Source organism: Pelodiscus sinensis, chromosome 5 (assembly GCF_052426305.1).
Source record: "Pelodiscus sinensis isolate ZL-2025 chromosome 5, ASM5242630v1, whole genome shotgun sequence".
Classification (NCBI taxonomy): domain Eukaryota; kingdom Metazoa; phylum Chordata; order Testudines; family Trionychidae; genus Pelodiscus; species Pelodiscus sinensis.
In genome coordinates this window covers 44,013,860-44,037,211 of record NC_143056.1, presented here as the reverse complement: position 1 = coordinate 44,037,211, position 23,352 = coordinate 44,013,860, and the positions used below count along the sequence as shown (strand labels likewise).

General features: G+C 44.6%; 1 protein-coding gene across 4 annotated transcripts in view; it reads right to left on the bottom strand.

Moving 5' to 3' along the window:
* The window catches only part of NEK9 (NIMA related kinase 9), a 38,196-nt gene extending 14,844 nt beyond the window's left edge, over positions 1-23,352 (bottom strand). Inside the window, exons 1-9 of one of the 4 annotated variants that reach the window (XM_075926859.2) lie at positions 22,903-23,352; positions 20,916-21,093; positions 15,439-15,494; positions 14,458-14,528; positions 13,078-13,183; positions 6,972-7,103; positions 5,848-5,958; positions 4,029-4,093; positions 2,760-2,810 (exon numbers count right to left, since the gene is read on the bottom strand). In XM_075926859.2, coding sequence (XP_075782974.1) covers positions 2,760-2,810; positions 4,029-4,093; positions 5,848-5,958; positions 6,972-7,103; positions 13,078-13,183; positions 14,458-14,528; positions 15,439-15,494; positions 20,916-21,093; positions 22,903-23,091 — 959 coding nt within the window. In that variant the 5' untranslated portion in view covers positions 23,092-23,352. Of the gene's footprint in view, positions 1-2,759; positions 2,811-4,028; positions 4,094-5,847; positions 5,959-6,971; positions 7,104-13,077; positions 13,184-13,899; positions 14,057-14,457; positions 14,529-15,438; positions 15,495-16,599; positions 20,871-20,915; positions 21,094-22,902 lie in introns of those variants that run through there. The other 3 variants (XM_075926858.2, XM_089778432.1, XM_075926860.2) reach the window with 3 other exon arrangements.

The window sequence follows — 23,352 nt, the reverse complement described above, 5'->3', positions numbered from 1 at the left end:
AAGTCATTTCTGAACAACACAAGGACTGACACAGTCACACACAGGGCTAAGCCAATGCTTTTAAATAATTGTTTTGTGAAAATCCAACTGATAATTCACCAGCAGAAAAACAGCTATATTTATTGCAGAAGTTGATAAAAATTAGCTCATTAGCTGGGATCAAAGGAGTACTCTCACACACACAGTTTTATGAAAACCTGTAACACAAGTCAAATGAATAGTTCAACATCTCACTAGCAGCATGGTGCTTGCAGGCAGTGATAACTATGTCCTGGAGTGCTGATGGCTGTTATGAATACCAATTCACCTCGTTTTAAAAAATAAAGGCTATCTTTTAGACCTCCTTATTTTCAAAAGCTTCAAAGTGGAAACTAATCTCTAGGAATGTGAGTTTCTTATGGCATTTATCTTAAAAACTATGGATTATTTATTGTAATTTTCTTTTGTTTGAGTATAATCACTGTTCTACCCGCCTCAGTTAATTTGTGCTCATCTCCACACCACAATCATAGCTAATTTGAGTTATTGTTCCAGTACAGGCAGTCCCCGGGTTACGTACAAGATAGGGACTGTAGGTTTGTTCTTAAGTTGAATTTGTATGTAAGTCGGAACTTGTACATATTGTAGGGGAAACTCTAGCCAAACATTTCTCCAGAGCTCAGTTTTATTCTCCCACACCTCACTTCCCTCAGTCCTTTATTTTCAAGCTGAGGTGTCTGCTGAGAAAAGCCGCTCCGCGTCTCCCTGGTCTGCTGGGGGGGGGGGGGGGGCGCTAGCTTCGCATCTCCGTGGTCTGCTGGGGGGAAGCAACTAGTGCGGGGTTGCCTCACCCCGTTTGTAAGTAGGGATCCGATGTAAGTCGGATCCATGTAACCCGGGGACTGCCTGTACTATTTTTGAGTTTTCTGAGCATAAGACCATTTCCGTCATCCAAACTTAATAAAATGGAATTCTCCAGCAAAATCATCATTAGGATTGAATTAGGATTCAGAATTTACCACCATCAAAAGGTTGCTAACAGAACTTTATAGAAAGTTGCACATGTAAAAGATCAGAAAATATCAACGTTAGTTTTGTCCCCTTGTCAACGTTCATCTTATTCCATTTACGTTTCTGTCCACCACATACAGCCCATCATCTCCCTTGTGCTACAAATCCATTATCTACCCAACTAACCATTCTGCTGTTCCCCAACATCTCACATTTCACCCTCTACACAGTATAAACATATCTCCTCTATTCCACTATGGCCTGAAGAGTTCTGTCTATACTGACTATCCTCTGTATCTGGCCTAGAAACCCACTGTGACTATGTCATTTACCCTCCCAATGCCAATCAGAGATCATACTAGGGTTGTAACAGAGAAGCTGGATAGTCAACTAATAATATTCCCCCCTTGTTGCTTCTATATCGTAGGCAGCAAGGGGAGGGGATGAAGCAGGAGCCAGTGCTGGGGGGAGCCAGCTTAAAAACTGGTTCCTCCCAGTACGGTCGCTCTTACTACATTTAAACAGCAGAGCCACCGGTAGCGAGTGCCCCCTCATCAACTAATCGAGTAGTCTATGGAAATTCCATCGACTACTCGATTAGCTGATTATCTGCAATTTAACATTCCTAGATCATACCCTAGGCCAGAGCCAACCTTCATACTGTCCATGAAGCCCAAACTACCAGACAGCCAAGCATGGCGGGGGGGGAAGAGGCGTAAACCAGCCCTCTCTTGCTGGAGAAGGATAGACAGCTGACAGAAATAGGCTGTGCTTGGCAGCCTTTTCAGAATCCAAACAGCACCTCCTCCATACCCCAGCCCTTTCCCCTAAGTCACTCATCAAGCAAAGTGACATAAAAATGTAACCTGAGAACATACACACACACACACACACACACAAGATACCTCCTGCTCTTCTGAACTGGGTCTTACATGCTGCTTTAGTGTCAGTTAGTTGCATGTTATCTGCCAACTTTGGGGCTCCTTCAAACAAATGACTTATCTCAGAAACAGAATGATCCACCCAACACTCTCCCCACATGGAGTAGACTCCTATCTTTCTACTTGAGATGAGCCTGAAAGGATGGGAGGTCAAATTATAGCCTCAGACACTGATGTGCATACAACACCACCCTCCAAGTCTCTAGCATTTGAAGTTTTTATTTATTTGTTTGTTTATTGAAATATTTTTACCCCACCTTTCTATTTAAAATATTCAAGGCAGCTTTTTTTTTTTTCCTAACTATAAGGGTATGTCTAGACTACATGGCTCCGTCGACGGAGCCATGTGGATGAGTTTACTAGACATAGGGAAACAAAGCGGTGATTTAAATAATTGCTGCTTCATTTACATCAAAATGGCCACTGCGCTGTGCTCATCAGCTGTTTGGTGGCACAGTGCGGTAGTCTGGACGCTCCGCGGTCGACAACGGAAGCCTTTGTCGACCACTCCGTTATGCCTCGTGGAATGACCATGGTTGCTGACCGCGGAGCGTCCAGACTACCGTACTGTGCCACCAAACAGCTGATGAGCACAGCGCAGTGGCCATTTTGATGTAAATGAAGCAGCAATTATTTAAATCACCGCTTTGTTTCCCTATGTCTAGTAAACTCATCCACATGGCTCCGTCGATGGAGCCATGTAGTCTAGACATACCCTAATACTCCCATTAAGGATTTTACAGCCTCATCTTTAACACTTGCAGCAAAATTTCTAGGTGAGAGCTATTCTCCACAAATCTATCTTCAAATATATGTCCAAATCATTACCTTGGTCGTTTGGTTGGCCCATTTAGCAGCGTGACTTTCTCCTCCATCTCCCTACCACAGATGAAAAAAATAAAAACATTACAGAAAATAGTAACAACATATTATTATAGCCCCAAACACTTTACAGATTCCAAAAATTGACAAGCCATATATTGGGATTACTTTCCCTTCAAATGAAATGCTGCTCCTTCCAGGTGGATCACAGCAGCTATTTACACATCCCACAGTAATACATATTTTAGGGCAGAAGTAACACCACAGAGCTATCAAACGGTCATGGGAATTAAGAGAGGCAAATAGTATATACCAGAGCCAGAATTTGGCCACAGTGCTGAAGCTGATACCCCAACTTCTGTGAAAAATGCCAATGGATCATTAACAACCACAAGTGGACAGGATGTGGGTTTTAAATCTCATTTTAAAGATGGCATGTTCAGCAAGACAACACTGTGTAGCATCATACTCGGGGCTGCCTACCAATGAAAAGCACCTTAAAACAAAGAAATAAATCTACTACCAGCAGGGTGGCCAAAGGGTAATTCAAACACTCCAACAGCACGGACCACAGCCACCCTCATCCTTTATGAAGGAATAGGTAGGTTGCATCTCAGCCAAACCACTTAAAACACCCTGAAGCAGCACATCTCAGGACATGACTTGCAGTCTCTGTGGGCTGCTCCTCAGATGAGGGTAGTCATATAATCAAGCACAGCCCGCAGGCTTCTGGTAAGTTGCCAACATGGTCTTTAGTGCATCTAAGTAGGGGCACCCACTGAAATGGGGCATTTTCATCCCAACTCTACAGAGAGCGGTAAAGAGAAAAATGCTGGACTAGGCTTATTTCATGGGATACAGAAGATGTAAGGTCATTATAAAATCCCTTTTAAGTGTCTGAACACTGCTGTGTGTTCCCAAAGGTCTAACTTGAATGTCAGTAACCACGGTCCACCCGAGGAGTCTTAAAGAAAAACACCATAGTTCCGCATATCAGCTGTTAGGTGAAAGAGGGCAGATGGGCACTCCTCAGCCCTTCATGCTCTCACAGGTACATGGATTAATTAAAAGGTACTATCATGACTCTGTCATGCAGCAATCCACTCTCTTATTTCACAATGAGTGGAGTTCATTTCAAGGCACATCATCTATCAGCCAGAAATCAATCTAAGGGCTAAATTTGGGAAGCATCAAAATTATTAATTTGTATAAAGCTCCGAGATCCCTCCTGACCCCTACAGCCCTTCTATGTCCAAGATGAGAACATTTGTCTACCTCCTACGTTTACGGAGAAGAACATGTTCAAGCAGCTCATCAGCAGTTGGCCTCTTCTCAGGATCCTGAAAGAGGTGAACAACATGTCACTCCCTAAGGAAAGGGGGTCATTGTCTACAGTGAAAGCCTGGCATAGAATAGTCATTCCAACTCCCATTGGTCTCTCCTTCATGTCCTGCTTGCTTTCAGAAAGACAAGCTCTTAAACTGAAATGAACCAAAGAGCATCATGTCTCTGGACAGCACAGATATTCAAAGTATGGACTCACACTCCAAAGATATGGGCACTTTAACTGCCTCCAAGAAGCACATGCTCTGAGCGCAACAAGTACATTAAGCCAAGAAGGCATAGCCCAGAGAGCAAGAGCCAGAACAGATCATGTTGGGAGGATGCTTCCATTTCTTCCATGCTGACAAACCTGCTGATGAATGTGAAAACCTTGGCCTCTAACCATCTGCCAATAATCAGCATCAGAGAAAATCTATCAGCCCTCCTCTCTCCCCCAAGAACCCATGGAGCTGGAAAGGGATCCAAATTAAGGCTGTTAAAATGCGGTTAATTGACTAGTCAACAGAAATACCATTGACTAGTCGACTGGCACCTCCGCATTCCTCCTTTGAAATGTACAAGAGCCCCTGCTCCTAGCAGCATGAAGCGTAGCAGGGAGCCGGGGTCAGTGGAGGACTCAGAGTCCCTCGCTGATCTTGGGCTCCATGGCTTTGAAATGCACAAGAACCCCTGCTGGGGCTCTTGTACATTTCAAAGGAGGAATACGGAACTTTCATGTACAGCCTGGGGCCAGCGGGAAGTCCTGCTGACTCCAGGCCTCATGCAGGTGCCTTCTCTGAAATGCACAAGAGCCCCCAGCGGGGGCTCTCGTGCATTTAAAAGCCATGGAGCCCAAAATCAGCAAGGGACTCTGAGTCCTCCACTGACCCCGGGCTCCCTGCTACACTTCATGCTGCTAGGAGCCTGGGGTCAGCTGGGGACTCCCCAGCTGATCCTGGGTTCCCCACAGCTGCCCCTTTGAATTGTGCAGATGTGTAGCGCAAAAGGACAGACACTGCACCGCACATTCTGGGGAAATGCCTGGGAGCCTGGGATCAGCTGGGGAGTCTGCTGCTGATCCCAGGCTCCATGGCTTTGAAATGCACAAGAGCCCCCACTGGGGACTCTTGTGCATTTCAAAGAAGGCATCCACGTGCAACTCGAAGGAGTCAGCGGGACTTCCCACTGGCCCCGGGCTGTACACGGAGTTCCGCATTCCTCCTTTGAAATGTACAAGAGCCCCAGTAGGAATGTGGAAGTGCCTATTGACTAGTCAAAAGACTATCCAATAAGCAAATGCTTATCAGATAGTCGACCAGTCTTTAACATCCTTAATACAAATAGGAAGTTCTCAGAGTCCAAGAGAAAGCAGAGGTCACTCTCACTGATACACCAGAAACAGACAGGCAGCTGCTAGGAATGTAAAATCCTGTTCACAACGTTAACTGGTTAAAATATATGTTTAACCAGTTAAACTATATGTTTAACCGGTTAACTTTAACTATCCAGCCATGTTGCACTGCGGACAAGGGCTGTTCTGGCTGGGCCAGACACATCAAGATGGAGCAGCCCCCCATCCACATACTGCTCCAGCTAGGCCTAACCGGTTACTGGTAAGCATCACCCGGCAGGATTACACCTTTACATCCCTAGCAGCTGCATGTGGGAATCTGACTGCACATACATACTCCCCTCTGAAATACACATCCACAGCTCTGGAGCTATCAGACTGAGGCAATTGGGCAGAGGATGTGAAGAGAACATTACCAACCTGATCAAGGCAGGAGTGCACCATCTGGATCAGCTCCAAGGAATACACAGTGGAATCAACTTCCATGGCCCGATTTCCCTGTACAATCTTCACACACAGGTTTAGGGGATTCTAGAAAAGAAACAATGACCAGCTGTAAAGGAACTGAGCGGAGTTGAGCTTCCCAAAGAGGGTTGCTGCAGTCCTCTGATGTTTACCATCTCCTTCTCTGAATGGATATTTGACATGTCCCTCCTCTTCTCAGTGCAACTGCTATAAGGTACTGCAGCAACCTAGTCACCTCCCCGGCAGAAATGCTACATCTTCCAGGCAGCCTTTCCAATCTAGAGCTTGGTGGTAACACCAAGCTTTTCTCCAAAAAAGCCACTAAGGGAGAGAAGGATGGGCTCCTCCCTGCATGTCAGGCTCCATCAATGAACAGAAGCTGTCCAGCTCTGAAGCTACCACACAGGCACTCATGTACTGGAGCCTAGGTATCACTGACAATGGAAAGTCAGAAAAGGACAGTGATGTGACTGGCCCCTTACTTTGCACAGAACATATCACAGCCACACCATGTCAACCAGCTGCATTCCCCACATGGCTACACTACACTACACTGGCTGACACCCACCCACATATGCCAGCCAGCCATGTTCTCCACATGGCTGTGCGGTAACTCATAGCTGTGCCAGCCAGCCACATTCCTCACATAATCAAGCTGTGGAACAAAACAACATAATTAAATCCTCAGAGGTCCAGAGATTACAAACGCTCACAACAGGATGTTGTACTGTGAAACTCCCAACAATCAGCGTAAAACTTAACGGAGGGAAAAAAGATGGAACTTGATTGCACAGACAATTCATGAAGTCCTGCTCTGGTCAAAAGGGAACATTTCCCTTCAAACAATGGTACAAATCAGGACCATCTGCACTCTCCGTGTCTGCAAGGAGAATCAAAGAGTATCAACAAAGCCAGGCAGGAAAAGTTTGCCCATATTACCGTCAGTTCTTGGTAGTGCTCTCAGACCCTCACCTTCATAAATACTCACATTATCAATAGCCATGAAGAAATTAAAATAAAAGTTAGAAAAGCTATAGGACAAGTAGAGACACTAGAACATTAACAATCTATGGACTTACTGTAGCATCAAAGGTTCTCTTCAGGGTGAGAAGCTCAAAGACAACACAGCCCACAGCCCAGATATCAGATTTGAAGTTGTATTTCACTCCCTGGCAGAGCTCTGGGGACATGTAGTATGGGGTTCCCACCAGCTAGACAACAAAAGCAGAAAATCTTCACACACATTCCACCCAGACCCACCATAATAATTATGGGCCCATCAATGTTTCCATTGCAGATCTTAATTTTCTAATGTTTACAGAAAACCCATAGTACCCAAGCTGCTCTGACTCTGATATAGCACATAGTGGAAGTCACTACCTTCAGGAGAGAGGACCTATAGCCCACACCTCCCACTTCACTACTTTGCAGTTGAAGGCACACTGGGCTGCCAAGTAGGTGATGACAACACCTCAGGCTCAGCCATTCATTCCTTCCTAACCTCCCACCTTGTCTTGGGAAGATGAAGGGCAAGGGATCTGACAAAGCATGTGAAAGCAGCTGCCAGCTCATAGCTGCTAAGCAGCTCTGACTGTGGGGTGTTAGACAAAAGCTGCTCTGTTTCAGAACAAAGAGGGAAGCTTTCAGGATCAGGAAGCCAAAAAGCTGTCCTGGGTCCCATCTGGAAGACTTTCACTTCAGGACTGAACTTTCCTCAACAATGGAATCTATATTTTAGTTAAGTGAAGAAGCCATCATGAACACCACATGAAAGATGAACAGCTCAAAATCACAATGAGGGTATGTCTACACTACCACCCTAGTTCGAACGAGGGTGGTTAATGTAGTCAATCGAAGTCGCAAATGAAGCCCGGGATTTAAATATCCCAGGCTTCATTTGCATCTTGCCGGGCGCCGCCATTTTTAAATCCCCGGTAGTTCGGACTCCGTGCTTGCGGCTACACGCGGCACGGAGTAGGTAGTTCGAATTAGGCTTTCTAATTCGAACTACCGTTACTCCTCGTGGAACTGTTACTCCACGAGGAGTAACAGTAGTTCGAATTAGAAAGCCTAATTCGAACTACCTACTCCGTGCCGCATGTAGCCGCGGGCACGGAGTCCGAACTACCGGGGATTTAAAAATGGCGGCGCCCGGCAAGATGCAAATGAAGCCCGGGATATTTAAATCCCGGGCTTCATTTGCGACTTCGATTGACTACATTAACCACTCTAGTTCGAACGAGGGTGGTAGTGTAGACATACCCTGAGAAACTAAGAATGAACACGACAAACAGTATAACTTAGAAGAAGCTTCCAGATGAATAGTCTCTTCCCCTTAGCAATGAGTCAGACTAACCACTGTGGAATGAAATTAAGAAAAAAATGAGAATATATCAAAGGGAACATTAATGATCCTCCTTATGCAAACTGTCTTAGCCACAGACCCTGGGAAAACAGACAGCTTGTCACAAAGGAGGTGAGTTTTTCATTAGTCTTTCATAATTTTACTAGTGGCCTACTGAACACATGCATGGGAATATTTCAATCCCTTCGTACTTTATCATCCACTACGCATTTTCCTTTCAGCTGGGTGGTAGTTATATAACTTCACAAGCTTTAGTCACATAGTCAAATATCAACTTCAGCATGCATTTACTTTCACCCTCGGAGGATCCAAAACTGTCACAATGAATTTTGATCAAACCTTCCACTCCCGTCCCCCCAAAAAAAGAGCACCTCCCTCCTCCACAGAGCCCCCTTTGAGAAAAAATCAAGCATGGAAATTCTCAACACAAAAGGTGAATTTCTGAATGTGAGGAAACTAACATGGTCCTGTTACATAAGAGCTACCAGGGCATGGTACAATAACCATAAATTCCCACTGTTATGGAGTTGTGTAATAGTGCTGATGTTCTGGAAGGAAGTTTTCAAAGGAAGGAAGCATCTTAACAAAACACCAACAGCTGCAATAGTGTGAAAAAGTGTGTGTTGGCAGGTGTCCTAATTTATAAATCCTTAACAGATTGAGAGCTCAGAGCAGTCTCCCATTCCAAGCCTATTAATCACCACAGGAACAATGGAGCTGGGAGACCCAGTCTAAGTAAGATATCAGCTGCTAACAGCAAGAGTATTCTCAGCATCAGAATTCTAACATTGTCACTCCTTGCTGAAAGGGACTGTGGTGAGCTCAAGTTGACTGTTCAGACTAAAGTGTAAAATGTTCCTTTCAGTAATTATATCATAAATAAAATTAATTTTTATTCATATCCCCTTGCTTAACATGGAAAGAGAAAATACCATTTGTTCTGAATTCTCTTGCTTGTCTGAAATCTAAACTCTGAATTAAACTACAAAGTAGCAGATACTTTAGAAACATCACACATTAGATCATGGAGGGAGAAAAAGAGTTCCTTTAACAGAACTGTATTAGATGTTCCAGGACAATGTGCTCCAAACACCTGGGCTACATCAGAGTCTGAGTGGCTTGGTGCTTTTGGTTTTGTGAGAGAAGACAGGTATCTCTTTCTCCTCCCCTCCACCCCAATACTCCCTGCAACACAACTCCCTCGCCATTTCTAGTTCACCCTCCCCTTCCTGTCTCATTAAACCATTAGTATTTCAGAAGTCTGCTGTGCTCCACAAGAGGCTGGAAGAATCTGTGAACGTTAAGAAAAGTTTTTTCCTCCAGGGGGTGGGTTGGGGTCACATCTAGGGAAACCCTTGGTCAAATGGCCCCCAAATTTGGATCACAAACCCCTGCACCCCTAAGACACAGCAAATTTCAAGACAACATGGACAGGCTTGCAGATTTTGGAACACTAAGGTCTGATCTACACTGGGAGGTTAGGTCAAACACAGCCACATTAGGTTGATTTTCTAAACAATAAAACCACACCACCACGCCCATTCCATCAACTTTAAGGGACATTAAAATCAATTTTCATATTCCTGCTTTTCAAAAAAAGTAACACTAAATTTGACTTTGCAAAGTCAACTTGATGGTTGTGTTGATGCAGCACTGTGAAAGTCAGCATTCTTGGCCTCTGAGAGATGTCCTACAGTGCCCCACTGTGAATGCTCTGGCCAGGACTTTTAACTCTACTGCTTTCCAGGTGCACCGGAAAAGCCCAGGGAAAATCTGAGTTTCATTTCCTGTGTGACCAGTGTGGCAAGCAGACCTCAGAGCAGGCAGCATAGCTCATAATTACTGGTTAGATACTATGCCACGGCCACCCACACTGGCATAAAACTTTCCCCCTTACTTTCACAGATATTATGAAGCACACAGCAGGGCTGTCACAACAATGGAAATGTTGCTTTTGTTGAGATCTAATCTAGTCAAACTGCAAAACCTTCCCTTTCAATGTCCAAAAGTACATTTTACTACCATTCTGCACTTGCGCAGCCTGTAGTTTATCTGTTTCTTACTATGGTCCAGGCTGCCTGTGTACAGCTTCGTGAGCCACAACAGCAAGAGGTAGGCTGGGTCTCCAAGGATCTCTACTGGCATTTCAATGTTAATTTTCTGGTCTGTGAAAAGTTCCAGTTTTCAGCTTTCTGAAGACACAGGAGTTTGTAAAGATCATGAACCTTTTCCAATCATCGCACATTGTTGTTGGTGAAACAGTCCTTATGATCCACCATTGCCTACAGAACCATTGAGAAGTACCTCTTGCAGTTTATGTAGTCTTTGGCAAGGTGGTCAGGTGCCAAAATAAGGATGTGCATTCTGTCTATCACTCCACCACATTTGGGGAACCCCATCACAGGAAAGCCATCCATAAAGTCCTGCATGTTTCTCAGAGTGACTACCCTTTGTAGAAGAAAGGTATTGATTGCCTTGCTTACTTGGATCACAATAGCCCCACTGTAAATTTCCCGAATCCAAACTGATTCCCAACTGACAGGTATCTATTGGCATTCCAAGTTTCCACAGGGCTATTGCCACTCACTTCTCCACCGTCAGTGCAGATCTCATTTAGGGATGTAAAATCCCATTTAATCAGTTAATCGGTTAAACGTTATGTAACCAGTTAACTGCTGAAATGGGGACAGCTGGGATGGAGCGGCCCCATGCCACAAGCAGGGGCTGCTCTGGCCAGGCTGGAGCACCCCCATCTGCTGCTCAGGTCAGGGGTTGCTCCAGCTGGGCTCCAGCCCACAGTTGTTGGGAGGCTGCTCTAGCCCCGACCAGTTAACTGTAGCCAGTAAGCATCACCTGACTGGGTGATGCTTACCGGTTAATCAGTCACATCCCTAGTCTCATTCTGTTATTCCTGTGCTTCAGTGCTGGGGGAAAGCAGTTTGCAAACTTCCATGAAAGTGGCCTTCTGCATGTGAATGTTTTGCAGCCACTGCTGATCATGCCATACCTACATAACTATGCAGTCTCACCAGACTGTGCTTGTCTCATGGCACCAGAACCGGCATTCACTGTATCAAGAGGATCAAATGCTAGTAGCATTTGCCAGTCATACAACTCAAGTGCTTCACCGAAAAGCATGTTCATGTCCTTTCAAGATTCTTCCTTGTTCTGGTGGACCCTAGATATGCTTTGGGTATACTCCAGGATAAGGCAAATGATGGTTAATATGACTGCCATAATACTTTGATGCCGAATGGGCTCCATTGTGGGTTCCATGCTTACTCTGCTATGGTGTCTGCATGGATAACCCGGGGAAAAAAAGGGCGTGAAAAGATTTTTGCCTTTGCTTCCAAGTTGAGGAGAGGGAGGAGATGAGTACATTATGACAACATGTACCCCAAACCATCAACTGCACAGTTTTTGTCCCAGCATGCACTGGGAGCATAAGCCAGAATGTAAAGGGATGACAGGAACTGTAGGATGGCTACCCACAAAGCATCGCTCTCAAATTTGATGCTAACCACCTTATAGGGGGATGCACTATGTCTAATTATGTTCAATTCTTGCACACAGTGGGGATATGCACCTTCGACTTTACAAAACTGAGTGCTAGAAAATCGACTTTCATAAATTCTACATTGATATCCAGTGTAGATAAGATCTTAGGAAAATCATCCTTTAAACTGCAAAACGTTCTCAATCCTAACTATAGCAGAACTACTGTTCTGCTATACTGGTGAAATTAATCATCCGCAACTGCTTTTTTATATACAGATACCCTACAGGATAATCCTAAAAGCACAGGATGCTTGGAGAGGTGTGATGGTCTCAGCTTACTAAGAACAGCCCACAGAAATGAACACAGACTAAAACAATAACTCTGAGATGTGTTCATTGCTCCATTTATCAGGAGGTGTTTCCATTTCCCTGCACCAGCTTTGGAAGGGCTGTGATATACATCAAGCAGGACTGTTTTCAACTCTTCACTTGCATCAGCAGACTGTTCCTGGTGCTGTTCACAGCTCCCCACAGAAGTGTAGGGCTTCTCCAGATCCTGGCTCACGTAGGGTATGTCTATATAGAAAAGAAAACCTGCTGCTGCCGCCCTGTGCCAGCTCACATGGGCATATGGGGCTCAGGCTGTTTTACTGCTGTGCAGAATTCCGGGCTCAGACTGGAGCCTAGAAGTCTACACAGCAATGAAATAGCCTTGCAGCCCAAGTTGTCTGGCTTGGGCCAGCTATGGATTTGTATTTGCTGTGTAGACATAACCATAAGGCTCAGAGATATGGACTCTCAGCCACTCTCCCACCAGAGATGGACACCTGTAGCTCACATGAAACTTGTGTACAGGGACTCCTCCAGAACCTGACTCACATGAGGGGATCAGGGAAGCAGGATCGAACTCAGAAGGGTGGACAGCAGCCTCCCAGGACCTGGCATAGCTCCCAAGACAAGGCCCTCCATATCTCAGCTCCATGAAGGGCACATACAAAACAGAAGGGAAAAATGTAGAACTGACCAGCACGGCTGACCAGCACTCCTGCCTCTGTTCTCCTCCAGTCCTTTTGAAATTTACCCAATGTCTCCTTGCTAGCATCCCTTCCCTTCACTTGAGCACTCAAGCCCCTAACTCCAGCTTAATTTATCTCTTCTCCATAATCCCCCTCCATTTGATGCAGCCTCATGTCTGTGTTCCTGCCAACCCTCCACTACAAAGGACTTCCCCATCCAGCAAACAGTCACATGTGTAATTGAAAAAAAAAAAAAACAATCTCTGATTACATTGCCCCAAAATTGCTCTGCTACAAAATACTCACAGTCTCAGCCATGGAGTATTCAGAGTTCAGCTTCTTTGCCAACCCATAGTCTCCCAGCTTAATCAGGTTTGCCTTTGTGAGGAAGATATTTAATGTCTTTATATCTCTGGTGAGAGAGAGAGAGAGGGGTCACTATGAAGCTGAGGCACTTGAGTGTTTTTCTGCTCCTCAGGATTTGGATTGAACTTATTGCCTTCCTTTTTCTGTTAGCCTTGGATGGAGTCTCTCACTGTATCATACTTCATTAGCACTTCTTCAGACATGGAATGCCTAGTGTTGCAGTTATTAACAGAGCTTCTCATCCCACAGTCCCATGCACAAACAAATGTACAGGCTGGTTCTTTCTCCTGTGAACCCTAATGAGGACCATTAAAGACAGTTTTATTTTTCCATTTTCAGAAATGGGCCATTCTCTGACATCTGCCATGGAAATTTTTTTTAGCATAAGAAAGTGTAAAAGCTCCCCAATCCTAGAACTTATCTGTTAAACACAAGAGTGCTCTGCTTCACCCTTGGACATAGGTGCTAGAACTAGGGGTACTGCCAAATCCCCTGGCTTGAAGTGGTTTCCATTATATACAGTGTTAACAGTTTGATTCAGTAGCTCTCAGCTCCTCCCCTGCTCCCCCATTATACAAACTGTTCCAGCACCCCTGGCCTTAGGAAAAGGCCTTTGGGAACAGTTGAGCTTTATACTAAGCCCTGAAGGTTGGGAGACAGTCAAGTATGAAGGAATGTGAATCCAGAGCTTTAAGCCCCTCCTTGAAAACATAGTCCCTCCCACTATTTTATATTTAGAGTTCTACATATCAACATCAGCACCTGGAATTATGAAGAAGCAGCCACTGCAGTCCATGGAGCACTGGTCTGATGTGGTTAGCCCACATGAGTAATGATGCAGATTCACACACTGATCTGATGCTGGGATATTATTGCAGATGGGGACAGTGTTCTCCACTAGTGATTACCTCCAACCTGCCTGATTTAGGAAATAAATTTGTTTTGTGCTTCAAGTCAGAGGTTTATTTATTCCCTTTATTGGTAATTATTTTTACTCAATAAATAGAGTCCAATGGCTGCAGCATGGGCCATGTAGAGCAATTATTTTCTAGTTCACTGTGAAAAATCAGCAATGCAGTTTCTAACCTGAACTCATGAGATGAGCAGGCATTTCATGCCAAAGCACCCAGACATGCCCTGAGCAGTAAAGCTTCCCAAAGAACATCAAACAGATATAGTCAGATTTCCCATCTCCCCATGCCTCCTGCTAACTAAGGGTATGATGCTGCAGAAGTGGGAGCACAGAGATTTTCATATGGATTCTGCACTCGGACACATGAATCCCACTTTCACCCGAGTTCTGTTACATTAGACACCTACCTGTGAAGGATTCCAGCTCTATGGATACAGCTCACAGCTGATGCAATCTGAAACAGGTACCACACCACCATCTATAGAGGCAGAAACAAAGGCCACATGAGGCCCAAAAATAACACACACTATTCTCATGGAAAGTGATACAAAGAGAACCTAGTGTCCATCATCCATGAATATCCAGGCTGGAGGCTCCATCAGGGAGGTCATCTTTTTTCATTCCCTGGGGAATATCCCAATTTGGGAATCCTTAGAAGTGGGAACCACCACAAGATAACTTTCTGTAAGTAATCTTCAAAGTGCACTGAGATATGTGCTACAAAAATCTTACTTACCAGTAAAAATAAACTGAGTGAATTTGGGGCAGGTTGGAGTTTGCAACTCCTAACTTGGACCATTTTATCTTTACAACACTCTCAAATTCTTTAAACTTATTTTATAAGCTGTGCAAATGTGAGAATCTTAATATAAGGTGGGAGAAGGAAGACGTGAGAATGTACGAGCTAATGAGAAAAGAACAGTAAAGTAACAAGTATGGCCCAAGAAAAAGCCCATCATCAGAAATGTTTATAAAGTAGTTAGCGAATGAGCCATATTTATAAAAGCCCTTGGAAGGCCGTAACAGAGAAATAAGCAGAGTGATAGCCAGAAGGGAATGCAGAATGGAAAAATCTTGGAGCAAAATCTCATCTGAGACTATAAAGGAGCCACAGCCACTGATTCTTCCTCCATTATTCTTTGCATGGTATGATTGTCTAGAGATATTTATAGACAAAGAAAAAGGCTTCCTTTTGCCTCAGATCTGCTTATGATGTCCAAAAGGAGAGGCAGAACTACAGCCCAAAGGATACAAGAAAGAGACCCCTGACATGAATAGAGGTAAGCTAATGCTATGGGAAGGAGTGTAGGTAATTATACCATGCAACTAGATAGGTTCAAGTAGCACGGAAACCAATGCCACTCCTCTCCTCAAACAGCCCAAATTACCTCTTCCTCAAACAACTTGTCTTTCTGCCGCAGGATCTTATCATAGAGGTTCCCACCTATAATTAAAAGAGAGAGAGAGAACATCTTAGTTAATGATGGTAAATGTTCTGTTGATGTATCATTTGAATCCAGTTAGGAAGCCCCTCTTCAGAAGTAGCTCTTCTCCCTTTGTGCTCTTCACTTTGACTCTGCAGTGTCTCCCATAAACAAGTTCTTCAGAATGCCCACCTCTTTTCATTAATAAGTAAACTGGCATCTCTAAAGCTAGAAAGTAGGATGTTAGCTATCAGTTAATTGAACAGTCAATCAACTGATGAATTCTTAGCAGTTAGTGACTATTCTATAGTCCTCAGCAGTGTGGACGGCAGCCAATGAAATATGGCCCCACTACCGAGGAGCCCTCTGCCCTCCCTCAATGTGCCTCTGATACAGAGGTAGCAGCGTGGGGTGCCAGGAAGGAACTGGTACATGAGGGGAGACGGTTAAAAAAACAGCTCCCCTCACAGACCGGCTGCCTGCCACCCCATGCTGCTGCCTCTGATACAATGGTACTTTGGTGCTGGCCGTAGACAGAGGTTGCTACAGCAGCAGTCCTTGTCCATGGGGGGCCGGGATCCCGGCGGACAGGGGCTGCCGTCACAAAGAGATTATTCTCTCTAAGCCTCACCTTCTATTTGTTCTAAAAGATGGATATGAAATAATAGCCTGTTCTCCTTAGTTCCTTAGGAAACAGTGCTTCCTAAAATGGGCTGGCTTTTATACCATGCACAGGAAACCAAACTAAACTGCTCTGAAAAGCAGAGCAAAAAAAACTCAACACAAAATAAACATAACACCAATCATTTCAGAAAAGTCCCCAAGAGCAGCAGTGATTACATCCCCATCTTCCCTGCCTATGCCAGTCCCGTTATCTAGGTTTGTGACTATCAAATGTCCTGATGAAAGATATATTACATGGCAACAGCGATACAACCAGAGCAGAAGCCTTAATTGGTGATCAATCTCTCTCTTTATATTGCCTTGCAATTCCAGGAAGATGAGTTGAAGCTCAAGGAAAGCTAAATGGAATGATGTACAAATGGATTGTGGAAAGCAGTGAGCAAGAAAAAACTCCCGACCAAGCCAGCATCTTATTGACAAGTCCCAATCTCCACTGATTACCTCCTGTGCCATTTTAGTCCTCAGCCATCCTCTGCTCGTGTTCTAGTGATGATTATCATAGATGTAAAGTATGAAGGCCCTCTTTTTCCATTTCCATGGGGATGGCACAGGACATTTGGAAGAACATTCTCCAAGGCTTTTTTTTCCCCCCCAACTCTCAGGTTTCCTAAGAGGTGGTGATGGCACTCCTTTACATCCCTTGAGAGAGAGAGGTCTATAGATCTCCCAATAAGGATATTCAGTGTAAATTTCCTTTTGCTTAATGTCTTCCCATTCTTCCTAGTCATACCCAGGCTGCACGGAAACTTTTTTCCACTTTGCATTCACACTTCTAAAACATTTTAAAACAATGCATCTTCCCCATTAGTAATTTAAAAGCCAAGCTTATATATTTAGCTCTTTTCCTGCTTCAAAAATCAAACTCCCTTTCCCCCTCATACTTGCAGCCCCTTAGTCATTTTTATTACTATTCTCTGAACTCCTTTAAATGTACCTGCATCTTTTTGGAACAGAACTGCCCAGAAATAAATGCTGTGTTTCAGGTACAGTATCTCCATTGTCGTATGCAAGGAGACACTTTATCTCCCTGCTTGGTTATGTGATGCCTATTTGCTTTTTTCTTTTTAACTGTCATATCAAATCATTGCAAACACACGTCTATCTTGTTGTCTAATACACTGGTGTCTTTCTTGTTCATTCTTGCTTCCCAGGTTCGCCGCCCCCCCCATCAATTACACTTCAGGTTATTTTCCACAAATGTATTATGTAGCATTCTTTCATGATGAATCTGAGTCTAGTATCAGCTTTGCCACTACTGCTGTGTGACCTTATACAAGTCACAACTTCCCACAGAATCCTCATCTGTAAAAAGAGGATAATAATTAACTACATTTGTAAATCCCTTCATGATCCTTGGAAGAGAAGAGTTATATAAATGACAAGTATTACCAATATTATTTCTGTCCATAACATGGTTTTGGATCGCCAAGGTATATTTGAGAGTATCTAATGAAATCTTGCTTGAAAACTGAAAATAAATTATCTTGGACTGAAATTTGGCTGAAGAACTGCAAAGACAGAGCAATAATAAACTTTTAAAGCATCCCATTTTCAAGAGATGTCTAACGGCATTGTGAATAACTGAACTAGGCATGGTCTTATCTAACACATTCATTAGTTATCTGGAAGGATACAATGCAGAAACATCTAATTACTAAACTAGAACCCACTGCTAGCAGCAGAAATAAAACAAAGAGGCATAAGAAGAGTAACATTTCCAGTATTTCATTTTCCCCACTATAATCTTCAGGGATTATACAATTTTCCAACACCCAACAATGACTAGCTCAAACACAAAGCCCATTTGTTAGGCCAAAATATAGCTATGCCTAAAGCCACACACCCTCCTCCTGGTCATCTCTGCCCTCAAGTAAAACAATTTAGAGAGAGAGAGAGAAAGAGAGTGCATGTACACGCATATATGTAAATGGTGGGAGTGTGACTATTAATGATGGCCAATTCTCTGCACCCTCACATCAATTTATACTGGCCCCAAATCCAGGGTCTCTGTCAGAGTGACAGGATTCCCACCAGTGATGCCAAAGAATGTTTCCCCTCCTCCTAGACTGAAACCTAATCTCACCTAAAAACAAGGGCAATAGACCTGAGGAACAGAGAGGCTCTGGCCAGCATTAAACCCAATGAAAGTAGGTCCTCTGCTTGCTACTCTACTGCAGGGTTCTTGTACAAGGGCCTCTTCCTGCCAATATTCCCACAAGCTGAGAACCCTGAGTGTGAGGCACCTCCAAAATGCTGTGCATGTGTGGAGTCCTCACCTTTCCTGTGGTGATGGTGGCAGTATGAAGGACCTTCTCCCCACACAAAATCATCTGCTCGAGTAGCAGGTAGCATTGACAGAACGCCCCAAACACACACAATCATCTTCTGGGCTGATTGGGCTCCCCCACAACAATGCCCCCTATTCCAGGAAGTGGAGATAGTAGCACCACCCAAAGCTCTCTCGTTCTAACAATAGCAACTGCACATTCGCTCTTCTCTCAGCTTCCTTAACATTAGCAATAGCCTGGCCCCTTACCCCTCCCAATAATGACATCTGCTGGCCTCCTTATTCCCAAAACAGGATCAATCTCTCTTCGGATTTGCATTGGTTTAAACTTGGCTGAGTTCTCTCTACAGCCACAAGGGCTAGAAACCATTTTTCCAATAGAAGATGTCTACAAAAGCTGATGGCACTTGCTCAGAAAAGATTCCTTCTTACGCAAGAGTGGTGGATTTTCAAGTACTGGTTATAACGCTACCAAAAGAAAAGGCTCATTTAAAAAAGATGCTTGTCTGCTGTCCATATCTCTAAAACAGAGATATGCCCTGTACTGGCAGGAAGACGGAGCAGACAACCTGATAGAAGGACAGTGCAGAAAGACCTATGTACATGCTCAAATGTGAGAGATTTATTTAGAGTTCTGTATTAAAAATATCTCCACTTCTTTCAATGCTCCATCTATTGACAATTCTTCACAAACTGGTCAGTCTCCGGAACTACCAAGCCTGATCACTTAGCTTCTCTCTTTGGCATCCTGCAATATCCTACTTCACTATCTGCACTACAAGATTTGGATGTATACCACCTCTCTGGAAAATGCTCAAGAAATACATTGATGACATCAACATATGGACCATGGGGAAGGAGTCCCTTGAATTCCACAGGGATTTCAACAATTTCCACCTCACTATCAACCTCAGCCTGGACCAGTCTACACAAGAGAGCCACTTCCTTGACACTACAGTACAAATAAACTGCAGTCACAAAACACCATCCTATACGGGAAACCTACTGACCACTATTCTTATGCTACACGCCTCTAGCTTCCATCTAGGACATCATACTACTGATTGTCTGTGGGATCAGAGCAAATCCAGTTGTATTTTAGGGCTTGGCTGTAGACAAACACCTACAAGATCTTTATTAGGCAGTCTTAAAACTTAAATACCCACCTGGGGAAGTAAGGAAACATACTGACAGAACCAGACAAGTATTCAGAAGTCAACTACTTCAAGACAGGCTCAACAAGGAAAACAACACCTACAGCCCTCAGCTTAAACTTCTCCAGTGCATCACTGATAATCTAAGGCATATCCTGGAAAATGATCCTTCACTCTCACAGGCCTTGGGAGTTAGGCCAATACTCACAGACAACCCTACAACCTGAAAAAATCCTTTCCAGCAGCTACATCACACCTTAGATACACTCACCCAGGCACCTACCAGTGCAACAAATCCTGTTGCCAACTTTGTCCACGTAACTATACAAGCGACACCATCACAGGACCTAACCACATAAACCACAACATCAGGGGCTCATACAACTGCACATCCTCTAATATGATATGTGCCAGCAATGTGTGTCTGCCATATATATTGGCCAAACTGGACAGTCTCTATGACAAAGGATAAATAGACACAAATCAGACATGAGGAATGATAATACACATAAACCTATCAGAGGGATAGCCATGCTAGTCTGTAACTTTAAAAAACCCTTAAAAACAGTGAGTAGTCCTGTAGCACCTTAGAGAGCAACAAAAAATATTGAATCGACAAGGAGTCCTGTAGCACCTTATATTTAGTCTATAAGGTGCTACAGGACTCCTTGTCACTTTTGCAGATCCAAACTAACATGGCTACCCCTTTGATAAAAAAATATAGATAGTATCATGAGCTTTTGAGGGCACAACTGACTTCTTGCAGAGGAACATTTTGAGTCTTGTCACTCAAGTTATTTCCATTCCAATTCATCTGATGAAGTGGGTTTTCCCACAAAAGCTCATGATTCTATATATTTTGGTTAGTCTTTAAGGCTATGTATACACTGCTCTGTAGTTCAAAATAAGATACACAATTTGAGCTACGCAAATTGCACCTCTTATTTTGTCCTTACTTTGAAATAGCTTATTTCGTAATTTGGCACTGTCTACACAGCACCAAATTTGAAATAACCCATTATTCCAAAATGTCCCTTACTCCTCGTGGAATGAGGTTTACAGGGACGTCAGAAGAGTGAGCCCAAAATAATGGGCTTGCTATTAAGAGGTGGGATAGCTATTTCGGGATATTCTGCTATTCCGAAATAGCACTGCAGTATAAATGTAGCCTAAGGTGCCACAGGACTACTTGTTATTTTTAAAGTTATGGCTACCACTCTGAGATTTTTCAAGAAATACAGTTAATGTTGCAGCAGAGATTCTGCTTGAGAGCTGTGTAGCATCCTCCCTTTTACAGGTGGGACTAGGGATCTCACCATTACAGTATTCCAACTCTATTAGCAGTGTGGTGTTATCCATGAAATGATTGTAGTAGGCAATGATGTTGTCATGCTGCAATAGAGCAAGGATAACTATTTCATTCAAAGCATCACGACGCTCTTTTTCTGACAATCGGGTCAGATCCACCTCCTTCCACACGACAAGCGAGTCATCCTGAAACACAAAGACTTTTAATTAAAACATATTGCTGGGAAAGGGAAAGAACAACATGTACCCTTGAATCAGGAAATTAAACCTTCATGAAAGGTAAACACACTTTCTCCCGCTTACAGATTTCAGACAAAGTTTTTGCACAGAATTAAAAAGTTTCTCTACTTTGGAGTCTAGAAATTACTCCACCTGTTTTTCTAGTCAGCTAGCACTCCCTTGTTTTAAAACATATTAGAAATTTACCAAGTAAAGTATTATAGGGGTATGGGAGGTTTTTGCTGTTGTTTTGATTAGTCAGGTTTTTCTCTTGCACAAACACATTGTGCTTTCCTCAGTATAACAATAATTCTGCTATGATTCATTATTTTCCCTACAAACATAAATGTAGGATATGGCGCAAGTTTCTCCTAACGGTGGCTTCAGGAGCAACCGAAAATGTTAACTGTCTGCCCTTATGGACCAACCCAATTGTGGAATTACACTATCCATTAATTGAGTCATTCTGCCAGTGCCTCGGTGAAACATCGTTTGTCCTCAGCCATCCATGCTATAATATCTGCTTTCGGCAGATGTAATAAATGCTAGACAATTTTATAATGGGAATCAAGTGTTTCTCTCTGCCAGCATCAACAACAACAACAAAAATCAATGGAAGAATCTGGATGGATGTAACAAAGAGGAGGAGAGAGATCTCTGGTTTCTATGTTTGAGTTTCCTCTGTTTTTACTGAGATTGTGAACATACTATTAGAGCTTCAGTCAACTCTGCAAGATGGCTTCTGTCATAACGGGTGAAAGCAGCAGAAAAGTTTGAGGTCAATTAATGGCAAGGCTTCTTGATGCCTCACTTTAAAAATGAGGGAGGCTAAAAGGCCAACAATCCTCTAAGCATCATTAGCCAGACACAAGTCCAAAAAACCATTTCCAGTCATCACTTGGGCCTTAACCTATTTTTGGGGAGAAACTTGTCATAGGGCAAGCCAATAGCACCTCAATTTCTCAGCTTTTCTGTTCAAACAATTAGCTTTCAGGCCTGGGTATGACACAGAAATTGTACTATGTATGACAGAAGATATCTGCCTTGCAATGGTAAGCATCCATAATAATTAGATCTCGGATAGCCATGACCAGGTGATGTCCACATAGGCCCCTGCAAAGGCATATGGCAATACTTTGTTGTATTTTAGCTCCCCTCACGAGACAAGCCAGTGACAGACAGTTCGTTCAAGAACTACCCTTCTTTCCCAAAGGCTCTCTCTGGAGTCCACTCCTCCTGTTCAATGCAGAAAGGAGGATTCCCGCGGGAAAGGCATTATGCTGAAAACACTCAGCTCTATATCTATTTCAGCACACACCACGCCACAGTTTCTCTGCCATCCCAGTCCCCTAAAGAGATTGGCAAGTATCTGGAAGTAAACTGGCGAGCACTCAGCCCAGACAATAACAGCAACGCCAGTGGCAGCAACACTTGAAGAGGTGTGGCCAGGCCCATGCTGGTCCCCCTTCTGTCTAGGAAGCAGGTGCCGGCTTCCTAGACAGAAGGGACCGACGGTAGCGGGGTTTTATCTGCGGGGCGCTCCGGGCCCCTCTTTCCAGGCACAAGGTAAGAGAGAGGCCACAGAACCTCTCTCCCGGGCGGGGGCCTGTGCCAAGCTAGCCATGCCCGCCTCAGCTTCACAAGGGGCTAGCCTGCGCGGCCGCTTGGTGCTGCGCGGCCCTGGCGAGCGGAGGAGGCGGCTGGCTCAGCCACAACCGGGGGCGGATTACGCCCTCAGGCCTGGGACCCCTTGTGCAGGGGAGCCCGGGGCGGTACCTCGGTCCGGCGGTAGAGGGTGGCCTCCCCGAAGGCGCCGCGGCCCAGGATGCGGATGGGGACGTAGTGCAGCTCCTCCTGCTCGGCGCCCAGGCTGGGGCCCGCGCGGGGCCCGGCCCGGCCTGAGGACTCGCTGCCGAAGTCGGAGCTGATGGAGTCGCAGTGCCGCTCGTACTCGCCCAGAGACATGGTCCGGCCGCCGCAGAGCCGGGCGCTCGCAGGAGAGGGGCGGTCCCGCTCGGGCAGAAAAGACCTGCCGCGTCCCAGGCCGCGCGCTGCGCCCCACGCCTGCTCCGCACCGGTCGGACGCCCCTCCCTCACCGAGGCCCCGCAGCCCCGACAGGCTCCATGTTGGCTCCCGCAAGTCCCAGAATCGCTTCCGGCCGCCGCCGTGACCTGCGCGCTCCCGCCGCCCAGCGCGCACCCGCGGAAGAGGGAGCGAAGAGCGCT